The 17,352-nt window shown below is 28.2% G+C and overlaps 1 protein-coding gene across 4 annotated transcripts in view; it reads left to right on the forward strand.

Moving 5' to 3' along the window:
• Nucleotides 1-2,204: 2,204 nt before the first annotated feature.
• The window catches only part of kumpel (kin of rumpel), a 65,356-nt gene continuing 50,208 nt past the window's right edge, over nt 2,205-17,352 (forward strand). Inside the window, exons 1-2 of one of the 4 annotated variants that reach the window (XM_065505187.1) lie at nt 2,205-2,371; nt 7,380-8,219. In XM_065505187.1, coding sequence (XP_065361259.1) covers nt 7,744-8,219 — 476 coding nt within the window. In that variant the 5' untranslated portion in view covers nt 2,205-2,371; nt 7,380-7,743. The remainder of the gene's footprint in view (nt 2,372-7,379; nt 8,220-17,352) is intronic. The other 3 variants (XM_065505423.1, XM_065505346.1, XM_065505267.1) reach the window with 3 other exon arrangements.

Consider the following 17,352-nt stretch of genomic DNA (forward strand, 5'->3'; position numbering starts at 1 on the left):
GGACAACCTCGATTTTTGACCTATATCTGGATTACTAAGTCATTAATATAGACAATATGGATATCTAATGATAGATATTTCAAAGACCTTTGCAACGACGTATATAACCATAGTAAGTTGGACCTACAATGGGTCAAAATCGGAAAAAAAATTTAACCCGAATTTTTTTTCACCAAAAAAAAATTGCAAAAACAAAAAAAAAAAATTTAAAATTTAAAAAAAAAAAAATTTAATTTAAAAAAATAACAATTCGAAAATTTTTTTTTACAAAAAAAACCACTTTTGAAAAAAAAAAAAATTAATTTTGTTTTCCTAAAAATATTTAAAATTTTTATTTTGAAGTATAATTTGGTGAAGGGTATATAAGAATCGGCACAGCCAAATATAGCTCTCTTACTTGTTTTTATAGAATATAGCTCTCTTACTTGTTATAAAACAATTTTATCATTTGCCCGTATTGTCGACGACATCAAATAAAACAAGTTACAGTGTTATATTCAGCTGTGCGAAATCTTGTATACCCACCATCAATATGGAACAATCAAATATTTTTCTGATATTGGGGTTATATGAGTGGTAGGGTCAATTATGGACCTATGCTTGGACCTACAATGGGTCAAAATCGGAAAAAATATTTTTTAAACCTATTTTTTTTTCACCAAAAGTTTTTTTTCGTTAAATATTAAAAAAATTTATAAAAAAACGAAAATTTTTTAAAATTTCAAAAAAAAAAAAAAATTTAACTAATGAAAAAATTTTTTTCCAAAAAATTAATAAAACAACTATGAAAAAAAATTTTGTTTACATAAAAATATTTAAAAATTTTATTTTGAAGTATAATTTGGTGAAGGGTATATAAGATTCGGCATAGCCGAATATAGCTTTCGTACTTGTTTGTATTAAAACTTTTCTGTTTTGTAGGGAGTGGGTAATTTAATTTTTTCACTCCCCTAGATCCGCGCCTGAATTATTATAAGACAATTATGAATGTTCAAGTCATTTTCAGAGGGGGGCCTTGTATGGGCATTTGGGACAAATTTGCCAGATTTTTGACATACTTTATAATATAATTTCAGATTGCAATGCCTCATAATCGACATATTTATGAATGCTCAAAAAGAATTCCGGGGGACATTTGTATGGGGGCTACCAAACAAACCTCATCATATTTTTATACCCCCATCTTTTTTGATGGTGGGTATAAAAATATAAAAAAATCTTACTATCAATGTAGGGTGTACAAAAATTCGGCGTTAATAAAGATAATGGTCAATTACGGGTACAAGTAGCAAACAAACGTTTTTTTTATTGCAAGCATTTTTTGTGGGTGTGTTTTTTAAATTAAAAAAGAAAAGCTAATTTAGTTTATTTTTTTTTAGTTAAGACTCACCTTTGAATTAAAATGTATGCAAGTAAAGCAGATAAAAAGGTCAAGGCCATTTAATTTGTTGACAAAGTTGTTTACATAAACAAACTTTAATTACAATTAAAAAGATACTGAAATCCTTTTTTTTTAAATAAAACAACTATTTCAAATTAATATTTTTATAAAAAAAGAGAATTTCATCACAAATTTTCTAATAAAAAGAAGAAATTCTTTACTCTATTTTTCTACTTATGTTATGATATTCTAACTTGCTTAAATTTTGGATTTCAGTTTAAGGCACTATTAAAAGTTGGCGCTATTTGGATTAACTAACTATCCAACCAACCACCAAATTAAATAAAGAATAATTAAAAGAAAAATTACAACTCAATTCTCATTATCTTGGCTGTCATTTTAATTTTGATGTGTGTAGAAAAAATAATGTATTTTTAAAATATTTCTAGGCTGCTGCTGTTGTTGCTGCTAATATATGTAGATTAATTATACAATAGTATAAGTAAATAAAATAAAATTTAACAAAAAGATAATAAATATAATAAAATAATTTAACTACTGAACGACTACAACCTACTGTATACTTACATATAAATTGTTTAGCATCTTCTAAGTATCTTCCTTTTCACTCAAATCTCTGTCAAGAATTTTTCTTTTTTATTTGAAAGTGACGATCAGTTTTATCTCTTGTATAAATGTCTGTCTGTCGGTCTGTTGATCTGTAGCAAATTTTAACTGTACTTGTGTTGTAATAAAGCAATAAAAATATAACATTCTAAAGATTTATTTCTTGTGTGTTTTTGAAAAGAATTTTGTTCAGATTTTCAATTCTACTTTTTGTGTGTGTTGCAAATTAGATAGAATTTCAGTTACTTGCGGCTGATCGTTGGTTCATGACATGAACTTGTAAAGTGCGCGGATGCTTAGAGAAAGCTAAATTTTACTGAAAGTTCGTGTCGATTAATCGCTGTCGTTTTCAATATTTGACGGGTTGGTGTTTATTTTAATAAGAAAATATTTGAAACTCATTTCGTCCTGTAAAAGTCCTTTGGAGTGAAGTTTTTGTTAAATAGAGAAAAAAAAACTAGTGAATGAAATAATCTATACAGTGTTAAATTATGAGAATATTTTATGAAATTTAAATAAATTAAACCGATATTTAACAAATATTTTATGAAATTAAAAAAAAAGAAATAATTGCATTTTATTTTGAATTAATTTTAACGAATTAAAAGTTTTTTAATAAGATTCAAAGTTATTCCAGTTCAAAATTAATCCAAATTAACATATTTAGTTGGTCTATTTTATTGCTAAATTTTAAAATAATACAATGCATTTCAAGAATTATTATGATCCACAAGGAATTACGTGTTTTCTAGAATAGGGCAGAATAAAATAGTATTTCTATTCCTATTTTAACCATAACCTCATACTTGGAGTTCTATAATTACTACAATATTATTCATTTTAAGCCCAATTGCAGAACGTTTCTTAAATAAGGCTGACTTTAATATTTTATTACATATAATAACCGGGCACCCAATAATTTATTTTGATTTAAAACGTATTTTGCATCTGAGTGGAAACTTTTTCATAGAAATATTTGGCTTTTGATTTTTCACAACATTTTCCTAATTAGGCAACGTTAATGAAAACTTGTTTTTGAACATTTAAATTAATTCAATTAATTTGAATTAATTAATTTTTTGTTGTATAAACTGCATCTCGTTTTACTTAAGATTAATTAAATTTAATAACATTTAGTCATTTTCCAGTAAGTTTTATATTTTCTATTATTAATATATACTTAGATTGAAAAGTATTAATGAATTTAAATATTTTCAAATTTGAATGCATTTATTTTTCAAACATTTCTATATCCAGAGAAAAAGTTTAGTTGTAATTGTTTACAGTAACCATTTCAACATTTTTACAAGTTTTTTAACAATACTGCAATACTTCATATAGAAAATGCTGTTATAAAACAAATGTTCTATAGAAAAAACTGTTATACGCAAAATTTTCTACATAAAAAACTGTTATACACCAAATTTTTATAGTTAGAACTATTATACCCAACCTTTTCTATAGAAAAAACTGTTATATACACAATTTTCTATAAAAAAATACTGTTATAAAAAAATGTCATATATAAAAAAACTGTTATACACAAAATTTTCTATAGAATATACTGTTATACAAAAAATGTTCTATAGAAAAAACTAATGTACAAACAAATTTCTATGGAAAAACTGTTATACAAACAATTTTCTATAGAAAATACTATTATAACTAAAGTTTTCTACATAAAAAAACTGTTATACACAAAATGCTTATAGTCAGAACAATTATACACGAAATTTTCTGTAGATAAAACTGTTATACAAAAAATGTTTCCATAGAAAAAACTGTTATACAAACAAATTTCTATAGAAAAAACTGTTATACATAAAGTATGATTTGTAAAACATTTCAAAATAGGTATAAGTTGCTCATTTGTGTGATACATCCCCAGCAAAAACTTTACTTACTTAGTAAGCCAGCAAGTAATATTGGAGCCAAGGCATAACTGCTTATTATTTGACTGAAACACTACTTATCTTTGTTCGAGATTTTTAAAAAATTCATGGGTCAAGCTTACAAATGTACCTACAATCAGTTAAGAAATAAGTAGTAAATTCACAACAAGAAAAAAAACACACAAAAAATATTGTCTTGTGTGGAAATCGAACAGTCACATTATTTGCTTGTAATTGATAGTCAAGCTGCTAACTCACTGCTCCATGTACGAGTTATTTTATTGTAAGTTAACAATAGTTTTAACATCAACATATAAATGAATATGATATGAACAAAAAAATGAATGACTTTGACAGGTGGCGAACCAGTAATCTCCCGTTTTCCAGTCAAACACACTAGATAGCTGTGCTAAATGCAAAAGTTCATTACCAACCTGTATAAAAATAAGTACTTATTCTGGTAAATAAAATAATGTGCTGGGTAACCACCACTCATTACAAAATAATGCATGAAATAGTCATTACAGTTGTCATTACAAAAATTCACAAAATTTTTGCTGGGCCTTTCCCTGGGTCCATCTGTTTATGTTTGGAAAATTCAGAAATCTTTTGTGTTCAATATTTCTTAAAACATTTTGTCTCTTTAGATTTTAACATAAAGTTATGCTGTTATTAAAGTTATCTGTTATATGTAATAATTTTTGTATGAAAACTGTTAGTAGATAATTGTGATTAGGGGTGTTTAAGAAAAAGGTCCAATATTAATTAACGTCAGACTTGTGTGTTATTGGTTCTACGTGTATATTTGTATAAAACTTGGGGCATCAACACCATATTTAAAGATATACACAATTAAAGTACTTCCTACACGAAGAGAAAAAATATAGTTGGGCATGGTTACTGTAACCATTTCAATATTGTTACAAGTTTTTTAACTATATTATAGTCACAGTAACCATTTACATGATTGTGGTAACAATAATATGGTTAACTTACGATTCACATGATTGTCTCAACCATATATATGGTTACAGTAAATGTTTGTGACAACCATTTATATGATGAAGGACTTATCATATTATGGTGCTCTTGGCTTAAGGCTTATCATAATCTGAGATCAACATATTATGATAAAATTATTCATCATAAATATGGTTGCCACAAACATATATTTGTTTACTGTAACCATATATATGGTTGAGACAATCATGTGAATCGTAAATTAACCATATTATTGTTACCACAATCATGTAAATGGTTACTGTGACTATAATATTGTTAAAAATCTTGTAACACTATATAAATGGTTACAGTAACCATGCCCAATTATATTTTTTCTCTGCGTGTAGATTAAACAACGAATAGCCAAGTTATTTCTAAAAACTTTAAGGAACTTTAAAAAACTAAAGTCAATTTCTTCAATGGGCTGAGTAGTGAATCGTTTGGCCTTTCTGGGAGAAGATTGCCTGGTTAATTACAATTCATTCTAAGAACGAGTTCTTTCCCTAGAGTATTCCATAAAGATCGAATTCGTTTAAAGATGTACCGCAGTCCATGACGACACCCGACCTTATAAGGGCCTAAGATAAAAAGGTTCAATTAACAAATGAAACTGTTTTCAGTAGTTTAAAAATGTACTATTATTAGTACTTTTAAAAGTACTATTTTGAGAACTTTTAAAACGTACTCTTTTTAGTACTTTTAGCACATTTCAAAAGTTTTTATTTTTAGTACTTTTAAAAGGTGCTTTTATTAGTACTTTTAAAAGGTACTTTTATTAATACTTTTAAAAGAAACTTTTACAAGGTACTTTTATTTATACTTTTACAAGGTACTTTTGTTAGTACATACTTTTAAAATGTACTTTTATTAGTACTTTTAAAAGGTACTTTTATTATTACTTTTAAAAGGTACTTTTAAAAGGTACTTTTATTAGTACTTTTAAAAGGTACTTTTATTAGTACTTTTAAAAGGTACTTTTATTAGTACTTTTAAAAGGTACTTTTATTAGTACTTTTAAAAGGTACTTTTATTAGTACTTTTAAAAGGTACTTTTATTAGTACTTTTAAAAGGTACTTTTATTAGTACTTTTAAAAGGTACTTTTATTAGTACTTTTATTAGTACTTTTAAAAGAAACTTTCAAAAGGTACTTTTATTAGTACTTTTTAAAAGGTACTTTTATTAGTACTTTTTAAAAGGTACTTTTATTAGTACTTTTAAAAGGTACTTTTATTAGTACTTTTAAAAGGTACTTTTATTAGTACTTTTAAAAGGTACTTTTATTAGTACTTTTAAAAGGTACTTTTGTTAGTACTTTTAAAAGGTACTTTTATTAGTACTTTTAAAAGGTACTTTTATTAGTACTTTTAAAAGGTACTTTTATTAGTACTTTTAAAAGGTACTTTTATTAGTACTTTTAAAAGGTACTTTTGTTAGTACTTTTAAAAGGTACTTTTATTAGTACTTTTAAAAGGTACTTTTATTAGTACTTTTAAAAGGTACTTTTATTAGTACTTTTAAAAGGTACTTTTATTAGTACTTTTAAAAGGTACTTTTAATAGGTACTTTTATTAGTACTTTTAAAAGGTACTTTTATTAGTACTTTTAAAAGGTACTTTTATTAGTACTTTTAAAAGGTACTTTTATTAGTACTTTTAAAAGGTACTTTTATTAGTACTTTTAAAAGGTACTTTTATTAGTACTTTTAAAAGGTACTTTTATTAGTCTTTTAAAAGGTACATTCGGAAAAATATTTTTTAAACCGAATTTTTTTTTCACCAAAAAAAAAAATGTAAAAAACCCCAAAAAAATGTTCAAATTTAAAATTTTTATTTTCAAATTTAAAAAACAAAAAATTTTAAAAATTAAATTTAAAATAACAATTCGAAAAAAAAATGTTGTTTACCTAAAAATATTTAAAATTTGTATTTTGAAGTATAATTTGGTGAAGGGTATATAAGATTCGGCACAGCCGAATATAGCTCTCTTACTTGTTATATCTATAAATTACCTTTTTATAAGAACTATATTATTTTTGTTGAATAGGGTGTCTTTACTTGTGACATCTGAGCAAATAATGATTTGAAAATTTGACATCTCCTTTAACCACAATTGAAACCAAATGTATTAGCAATTTCAAGGCTTTTTATTTAATATGAGTTTCCATCATATTAATTAAAAACACAAATTCAAAAATTCAATTCAAAAAATATTTCCCAGAAAATTTATATTAAATTTACATTTGATATCTATCTCTTACTAAACTTGCATTTAAATTAATTCATTAAATCAATTTAGCTAAAACGACAAAGAAATTCTAATAAAAATCTATATTGTGCCATTAATACAAAATAAAATTCTAAATTAAATTAGTTCAAGTGAAATGCAATTAAGTTGGCGACAAAGGCTCCATATTTAATGCAAAAAAAAAAACGAAAGCAAAAATAAATAAGTAAATTCAATAAAAATCGATTACAGATCTTAATAAAAAGAAAAGCTGCAAATAGAATTAATAAAAATAAAGCAACACAAAAAAAAGAGTCCAGTGAGTTGCTTTAATATTGTTAAAAATAAAGAAGAAAACGAACGATTTAAATGTGAATCAAAATCAGCTAAAGAAATCTCAACATTCCAAAACCGAAATCAGCAAAACTTAATTAAGTGAAAATCAAAGGGGAGACAAAGAAAAAAATCTCCAAAGTAAAGAAATTTTCAGAAACAACAACATTTAGATGTCAACAAACACAGCGGGATACAGCATAATACAAACAACTACAACCGCCAAGTAAAAAAACACCTCGAAGAAGTCCGCACTTTAATAAGAACAACAACACAAGGGAAAATGAGTGGCAGTACAACAACTGCGGAGAAACTAGTTGCAACAACTATGTCTAATATTAAGGAAACTATGAAAACCTTAATTACCACCACCACAACTGAGGCAACAAAAGCTGTTTCGGCTGCTATAGCAGCATCAACAACAACAACCACTTCAAGCATATCGTCATCATCATCATCATCACCGCTATCATCTGTTACCTCTCCTGCTCATCAGCATCATCAGGATAACGATGGCGAGAAAATCCTTAATGTAGCAGATTTAAGCACATCTATGCAACATTTCGGTGTGATGGACTATTGTGTCTTCGTTTTGATGTTAATCGTCTGTGCCGGCATCGGTTTCTATTTTGGTTTCATTGAAAAGAAGACAAAGAAAACTAAAAATGTGGAGCATCGTCGTGGCTCAGAGGCATTAGATTACTTGGTGGGTGGTCGTAAGATGAAAGTGTTTCCAGTATCGTTGTCTTTGGTAGCCAGGTAAGTTTCGTTTCTCTTTTTATATTCTCAATACGCAGTTCAATTGTGTCTAGGTCTCTTTAATATAGTGTTAATTTGCCGGCCCTGACTGATTCGTTTTTACTCCCAAATGCACATTTAACTTAAATGTTAACTTTTTTCTCGCTCTCCTTTTTGGCTCAAACTTCATTAGAAGAAATTTCCAACGAATCATTGCCAGACAATGATATTTTTTCTTTTCTTGTAAAGGTTGTTTTTGGGGGCGAAAGTTTTTGCTTATGAATTGTAGTTGAAATGTTAATGTTCTAGGGATTAATTGTTTATAAGATTTTATTGCGCTCTTTTTTTGTGTGGAGTTTTACACTAGCAGAAAATTGAATTAAATAACAAGTTCAATTAATATATTCGGCTATGAAGAATCTTACATACCCTTCCCCTTGCTATACCTTAGCAAAACATTTCGTTTAAAAGCGCCTTTATCATGTGAAAGGTCAAAGACCAATATTTCATTCGTTTCCTTAAAAAAGGATATTTTTATCCTTTGAATACGGACGCCTGGATAGAAATTTTGATACATGGTCTTGTAAAACAAACTAAACTTTCATTTTAGTTGGGACATTGAGTCCTTATTCTTAGTCCATATAAACGAGGACATACTACAGCTCATACGTTAGCATTCATACTAATTACCGTAACACGATGATATCATTGGAGGCGACTAATTAGCACGAAAGCCTTCAAATATACAGAGCATTTTTAATTTCTGCAAATTGTAATCGTAAGCCGTCTGAGATCTGTCTCTTTGTCGTTCATTATTACTTTTTAACCTTTTTAAAACGGGGGTTTAATTCCTTTAAACTTTTGTTTGCAAATAAAAGCCGTTTAGTAGTTTAAAAATTGTAATTGTAACTCTTTATTTATTTATTTAAAAATGTACAATAACCACAATTTTTATACACGTTTATAAATTCGCAGAAATACAGACACACTTTATAATGTACAAGAATTCACTGGAAAATACAGTACACTTTAAGGCACTCAGTTGATGATTATTTATACAGCTTCTATCATGAACTAACTAACGACTGCAAACTCTGCCACTATTTATACACACGCCATCTCTCGTGAACATTCTACAACGATCTTAACGGACAACTACTACATTCGAATTCTAGAGCTTTCGAAGTTAATGTTCAGCCATACTTTCAAACAATGCTTACAACCCCATGCTATCAACATTGTTGATAAATAGAAGCTTCTACTGATGGAAATGTTTATAAACACGATGAATGTTGCTGGCAGTTGCTACATACCGTTAAATTCAAATTGCTAGTGCAAATTCGTGACAATATGTTATACCGCAATCAAGGGGCTATAAATTTCCCTTAAAGCCACAGTTTCGTCCAAGGGCGACTTGAGCTCGACAAACTGTTGTTAAAGCTGGGCCAGAGAATAACTGCAATTGAGAAGACTATTCGACCTTATCATGTAGGCTGTCCACGTAGATATTAATTGTCAACGTTTCGAGATTGAAATCTCGACTTATTCTGACGATCGATGCCGTAAATTTCTGCCTGAAAAATGATACAGGTTCCTGGCAATCTGATAGAAACCAAGAGACCAAGTTCAACAGAGAATATCCCACAACCAAGTATTTCGTTTTTATCACTGAACATTTTATGAAAAACTTTTTCAAAAATTTATTTCTTTAAACTACCATTGATCTATTTTATTACTAAAATCATAAGTCGTACAGCTACATCATGGTCATGACCGTAAATCTCTAAATATTCATAACTATTATATTGTAAAGAGTGTCACAAAATGTATGCAAGATCAAGAAATTCAATGGTGTTAAATCACACGATTAAAGATGCAAATTCTGATCACAAATTCTCGTCATACTTTACTGTAAATTCAAAACATGCATGCATTTTGGGACAACCTTTACCACTAGTAGTTTAAAATTTGGAATTATATTCCCAAAAAATGGTCCGACACTATGTAGTATTGGGTGTACTACTAAAAAATGCGGGATTTTTTTTTTCAAATTTTTAGCATTTATTTTGAAATATTTGAGCAGTATAAATTTATTCAAGTATTGGTCATTGTTAGCTAAGGCCTTTTCCCATCTTTCTGGGAACATATAAATTCTGAGCCAAAAGAACTACTCATCTTTTGTGGGCAAGTATGAACCAAACCAATTTCCGATACTCTATGCTGAAGTGAAGAGGAAAAAAATAGTCTGACGGGGCAAGGTCAGGACTATAAGGCGGGTGAGGCAATACTTCCCAACCACTACTTTCTAAATAATTTTTAACAGTTATTGCAACATGTGGCCGAGCGTTGTCTTGATGGAATATTACGATTTCATGTCTGCATATTCTGGGTGTTTTTCGGCCAATGATCGATTCAAACGAATCAGTTGTATTCGATACAGGTACCCTGTGATGGTTTGGCCAAATATAGAGAATTACCTTATCTGCATGGATATTTTGCTTTGGTGTCGATTCGGTTGGTTGGCCGGTCTTCACATACGATCTCTTACGCTTCGGGTTATCCTAATGGATTCATTTTTCTTCGCAAGTAATGATTCGGTGCAAAAATGATTTTCTTTTATAGCGTTCAAGTAGCATTGCAAAAAATATAAAATCTTTCAAGTCTTTCAAGGTCCCTCATCTTCAATTCGTGTGGTACCTAATTTCTTTGCTTTTGTATGAATCCTGCTGCTTGCAAAGGTTTTGAAATTGCAGATTGAGTAGCTCCCAATGATTTTTCAAGGTCTTGTTGAGTTTGATAACAATATTTATGGAGTAATGCCTCCAATTCTGGGTCAAACAATTTAGGCTGGTCTGAGCGATCTTTGTCTTACGAGTCAACATCACCACTTCTGAATTGAACAAACCATCTCTCGCACATTGATATCGATGAAACACATTCTCCTTCGGTAAGTAATCGATGTTTCTTCAGCGGCACTTTTTTCAAATTAAACAAGTACAGCAAAACTTCCCGCAAATAACGCGGGAAGTTTTTTTTTTGGGAACCCCTGGCTAGGCCAGGGGTTCCCAAATTAAGAAACCTCGGGAATGTTATTTTTTTTTAAAACAATCCTATTTTCGTTTCAAACTAATTACATATGTAAATAGAATCTCCTCATCGTAGCTAATAATTATCTCATATAGCTTAGGAGATATTCGCATTTGAAAACTAAATTTTCAATATTTTTCAGTGTTTTGATAACAGTGGTTCCAAATATTTCCCGATTTTAAATATATATTTCAAATAAACAAGGAATTGTTTAAAAATCATGACTCAGTCCAAAGTTAAATGCATTTTGAATTTAAAAATTTAAAAAGTCGATTTTTCTCTTTTTCTAAGAAATTTATAATTTTTGAAAAAGTAACTTTACATCAAAAACTTTAAACGCTAATTTTTATGTAAAATTCAACATTAGGGTAACCCATTTTAGATGGCCCAATATGTTTTTAATTATTTTGTAAAGGGTTCCGATAACCCCGAAAAAATATCCCATTTTTTAGTTTTACATTTTCGGTAATAAAATCTATATATTTATTTATTAGAATTAGAGTACAATTAAAATTATAATCTAATTTAAAATAAAGAGCAATAGCGACTGAGGCCTTCAGCTCATAAAATCTATATAACTGTAAAATTTCATTAAAAAATATTCATAAATAAAAATTTGCAAAAAAACTCAATAAAAAGCTTTTTTATAATATTTTTTTTTTTTTTTAATAGTATTCAATGAAGTTTTTAATTGTCAAAAGTTTTATATATTTTTAAAAAAATAGATAAAATCCCTATTGGTATACAAGATTAATAGAATTAGCAAAACGAAGAAATAGGATCGTTTTAAAAATGTAACGCCCCTCTTCCAATGAGGTCCAAATTCAAAAGTTAAACTTATGTGTGACGATAGGTGCAGAATTAGTCAAAGCTCTCATTCACGAAAAAAAATTATTGAAATTTTAAAAGAAAAATTTTTTAGTCATATATTCAGTGTTCCTTATTTGTTTTATTAGTTTTTTTCTTACAAAAATCAAAAAATTTACACAGACATAAAGTATTTTTATATTCTTACAGATTTTTAGACAATACCAAATATATTTTGCCGATTTTGAGAATTTTTTATTCTAAATTTGATTTTATACCAAAACAAGTAAGAGAGCTATATTCGGCTGTGCCCAATTTTGTATACCCTTCACCAAATTATACTTTAAAATTAAATTTTGAAATATTTTAGGTAAACATTTTTTTTTTTTTTTTCGAAATTGTTTTTTTAAATTTTCCCATTTTTTTTTTAAATTTATTAAAAAAATTTTTTATTTCTTTTTGAAAAAAATTCGGGTTAAAATATATTTTTCCCGGTTTTGACCCACTGTAGGTCCAACTTACTATTATAGCCTTATATACATCGTTGCAATGGAGTTTGAAATATCTATCATTGGATATCCATATTGTCTATATTAATGACTTAGTAATCCAGATATATATCAAAAATAGGCCAAAAATCGAGGTTATCCCGGTTTTTTCCTTATATCTCAGCCATTTATGGACCGATTTTGTCGAATTCCCGATATATTGTGTATGAATCATGTATGTAAGTTATTTGGGGGCTACGAACATGGCTATATCGATTTCGCTATCTATAACGATCGAGAATATATATACTTTGTGGTTTCGCAAATGAAAATTGTAGAAATTAAAAACGGAATGACAAACTTATATATACCCTTGTCACTCATGGTGAAGGGTATAATTATCTATCAACAGTGCTTACATCTTATATCTAGGGTTTTTATCCCGGGAATTCCCGGTACATATTTCCCGGGAACTTTGTCACTCACTACCCGGATTTTTAGTCGGGAATCCCGGTAATTAAAAACTGACGAAAATACATAGAAAACAACTAAGAACTCCATTTTTTCGCCAACAAACAGTGAAAAGTTTTTTTTACAGTTTTTAGCTTATATCTCGGCAATAATAGACCGCTTACTATTATTATTTATTTGTGGTTTTTCGTATGAAAATTTAAAAAGTGAATTCATTATTTATAGAATTTATTTCTTATTGAATCATTCTAATTTCTTTAAATTTCTTCTTCAAATCCATAACAAAATAGTTTCACAAATTTATTAATTGATTAAATTTTTCTTCAATTCAAATCTAGTTCAAAAAGGCTTAAAAAAATTTTTTTCAATTAATTTTGTAAATGATTTGATTTAACAAAAATTTAATCATTCAAAGTTTGAATAAATTCTTTTATTAATTAACTTTAAATTTAATTCAGTTTAAACAAAGGCTTTGGAATGAATCAAAAAAATTAAATATTAGGAATGGATTTATGGAATGAAAGGCTGACATTTTTCAATTACGGATTAAGATTTTAGTGAATTAAGCTCAAATTTTATTAATTAATTCGAAGCTCTGATATTTAATAATTATAACACTAAGTTTTTATATGAAATTTGGCTATAATATTCCTAATTTACAGTATCATTATATATTTCGGGAATAGCCGGATACCCGGGAATGTAGAAAAAAATTTCCCGATTCCCGGGAATCCAAAAAAGGCGGGAAATTAAAAACCCTACTTATATCTTATATCTTATATCTTATATCTTATATCTTATATCTTATATCTTATATCTTATATCTTATATCTTATATCTTATATCTTATATCTTATATCTTATATCTTATATCTTATATCTTATATCTTATATCTTATATCTTATATCTTATATCTTATATCTTATATCTTATATCTTATATCTTATATCTTATATCTTATATCCTATATCTTATATCTTAATAATATATTTTAGATAGTTTTTCTGGAATTTTGCTGTTCATCTTTATGTTGAGTTATTTTTGGGCTCTAGAAATAGCAGACATTAGACAGATGAACATTAGAATCGTTTAGATAAGGAAACAATTGCTTAATTAGGTCTTCAGGTCCCTACCAAAGAAAAGTCTAAAAATTCCTTTTTTCAATGGGTTAAAAATGTATCACTTTTCAACTGAGACTATTGAAGGCAGTATTTAATTAAGTTTCCAATCATAGAACGGAAGGAGAGGTGATACAATAAAACAATACAGGCAATAAATTCTCATGAATTAGGTTTTGGACAACAGAGTTCTGTTTTTGGCTCTCAGTTATCTATCTATGTTTCCAATGAGGAAAAAGTATTTGGAAAAGTACTCGGAATAAGTCGGGGGACTACCTTTTGATTCCAAATACTTCAGACATGCAAATTGATTTCTGAGAACCTTGAAATGTTTCCTTTTTAAATTTTAATAAACAATTTCAGTCATTGGCATTATATATTCCAAAAAGGTGTTTTGTAGTCTCTTTAGCACTTAGATTTACTTGTTTTTAAATCACTTACTCTCAGATTATCATTTCTTAGACATAAATGACAAGTACTTAAATTGGCTGCATCGTAAATCTTCCATAAACTAAATACTCCCGGGAATTGTCAATCATCATATTTGGTTTCTTTACAACAGTTTTATTTTCTCTTATTAATAATTATTTGCTTTTCTTTTTTTTGTGTAACACAAGTACTTTGTCAAAATTTTACTTGCTTCTGTCAATAAAAATTTCCAATTATGTTCTTTTGCGGCAATGTTGATGGTAAAAGTAATGAAAAATACCATTAAATGGCAATCTAAAACTCATTTGCAAAAAAAACTTTTTATTCACATTGTGAAAATTTTTGAAGAGGCGATATTTTGTTTAGTTTAGGCAAGAAAATTTTATATGGATTTGTTTGATAAATAATAATTTAAAATGACAACAGCATAAGAAAAACATGAATTTGATGAAAAATTAAGAAACCAGACCAAACATCAAAACCATAATAAGTTAAGCAACTTGAAGAGACCAGCCAGCAATTTGCTGGGGACACCAGCACTAAACCAAGCCAGTAGCAACACCACACATAATTTATATAAAAGTGTGAAAATTGCTGTGTCGCTGGACAAAATAAATTATGATGATGTGAACACTGGATAACAGAAATATCTATTTAATTGATACTTCAACTTTAAGCTAATTATTTTGTTATAAGAATTTTTCTTTTTTTAGATGAACAAAAGAAAAATTCATAAATGGGCTTCTTGGTTACAAAAAGTTTTGAGTTGCTATTTTGAAACTCATGTAGTTTTTGAACTGTTGTCCTGTGTTGTGGTTTTCCTTCCAAGATTATAAATAAACAAAAAATTTATTTAGCTTCAAGCTAAAATAAATTTACTGAGTGTTAAATTTTACACAAGTTCTTCGGTGTGTGGACTTTTGTTGGTTTATTTTTTTTGGGCATGTAGAGGTAAATTTATTAAGGCCAATATTGGTCAGGACATTTGCTAAGTCTGGTTAAGTGTGTTGTGTTTTGTTTGTTCCTCTCTTGTTCAGATTTCATGGTCAGGGTCAAGTTTATTATTATATTATTTTTATTAGCCAAAAGACCAGGCCACATCCCCTCTTCAAAAAATAAACTTTACGAGGGAGTAAAACAGCCAGAGCCAGAGTCATACTGAATACAAATAAAATAAAAACTTTTTCGTTTACAGTCCAAATTACGGGCATAATCAAACAAACAACAAACATTTCTATTGCTTCTACAACAAATGTAAATTGTTGTTAATATTTGTGGGATAAACAATACAAAATAAATAAAAAAATAGAAAAAAAACCAAAACCAAAAAAATAATGTGCAAATATCTTTAATGGCCTAAAGGCTGCAAAAAAAGTCAGAAAGGTCTTTTATGCAGCAAAAAAAAAAGTTCTTAATTCAAAATGTACATTAATTTAAGACCACAGAAGAGGTGCTCTAGAAAAGTAACAACAACAGTAATAATAATGAACCTAAAAGGGGTCAATGTATCCTGGTGTCCAGCTATTTTTATTTAACAGCCTTTTATAAAGTTACAGGTGTGAAAATCTATTCAAGAATTGAAGATATACAAGTGTAGAAATTTGGTCTTGTTGTTTAGGACATAGATGAAACCTAAGTCATAAAGATGTTTTCTCATTAGAATTGTCAATTATTCGAGTTTTATTTTAATCGAATAAAAGTTTTATTTTTTTTTATTATTCGAGTGATCGATTCAATTTTAGATATTCCAATTCTTGGTCTTCAAACTTTTTTCGCTGGCCTGAGCGATATTTTCGTTTCGTGTCAAAATCACCACTTCTGAACCGCACAAACCATCTCACAGTGGAAATAAAATAAATCTGGCATTTCTAAACGGCTGGTCCGATCGGGATAATATTTTACGTGGGCGTAGCCAAGGGGCGTCGATATAGGGGCTCAAAGTAGGATATCTTCGACATGTAAAATTTTTAAACACGTGCCGTTTGTTGTTTCCCATGCGATTTCAAAAATTTAAATATTTTTGAAAAGCGCTCGGCTAGATATTTATCTCTACTAATTTTCGAGTTAAAAATTTAAATTTTAATATTTGGCCATACCTTGGCCCGATCTTTTAAAAATATAGGGCGTAATTTTGGACCAAATGGACTCGAATTTTTTTGTTAGTTAGATTAGTAATAATATACAAAAGATTTGAGGTCAATATCTATTATGGATCCAAAAATAAACGATTTTCTATTTAAATATTAAACAAATAGTATATTTTTGCTGTTTTTTGGGCGAAAAGGTGACTTAACTCTTTTTTTATTAAGAAAAAACTTTCTATAAGAACATGTAACAATTTTATGTTTTTCTGTAACGTATCTTTACGAAGAACATTTTGTTATAAAAAACATGTAAAATTTTTCAAATATGTCGCCCTTGCGCCCTTCGGAATTTGACCTATTTTTTTATCAAAAATTCAATTTTGGACCACATGTTCTAAAACCCCAAAGCTGGGATCAGAAAACAAAAAGCTGCTTTGGAAACCTTCATGTGTTCCCTATTTATCGCCAAAGTATTTTCTAAGCCCCGAAGGAAATGTGGACTCTATAGGCAAAATTGTAAAAATACAATGTTTGGGATTTTCGCTCCAATTTTTAGGAATTTAGGATTGCCTTTAAATGATAAATTACATATTCATTCGTTTCTAAAACTAAAATTTATATCAAAATTTTAATAGGATGGCAAATATTAGGAACAATTGGATCCACATT

Source organism: Calliphora vicina, chromosome 1 (assembly GCF_958450345.1).
Source record: "Calliphora vicina chromosome 1, idCalVici1.1, whole genome shotgun sequence".
Taxonomy (NCBI): Eukaryota; Metazoa; Arthropoda; class Insecta; order Diptera; family Calliphoridae; genus Calliphora; species Calliphora vicina.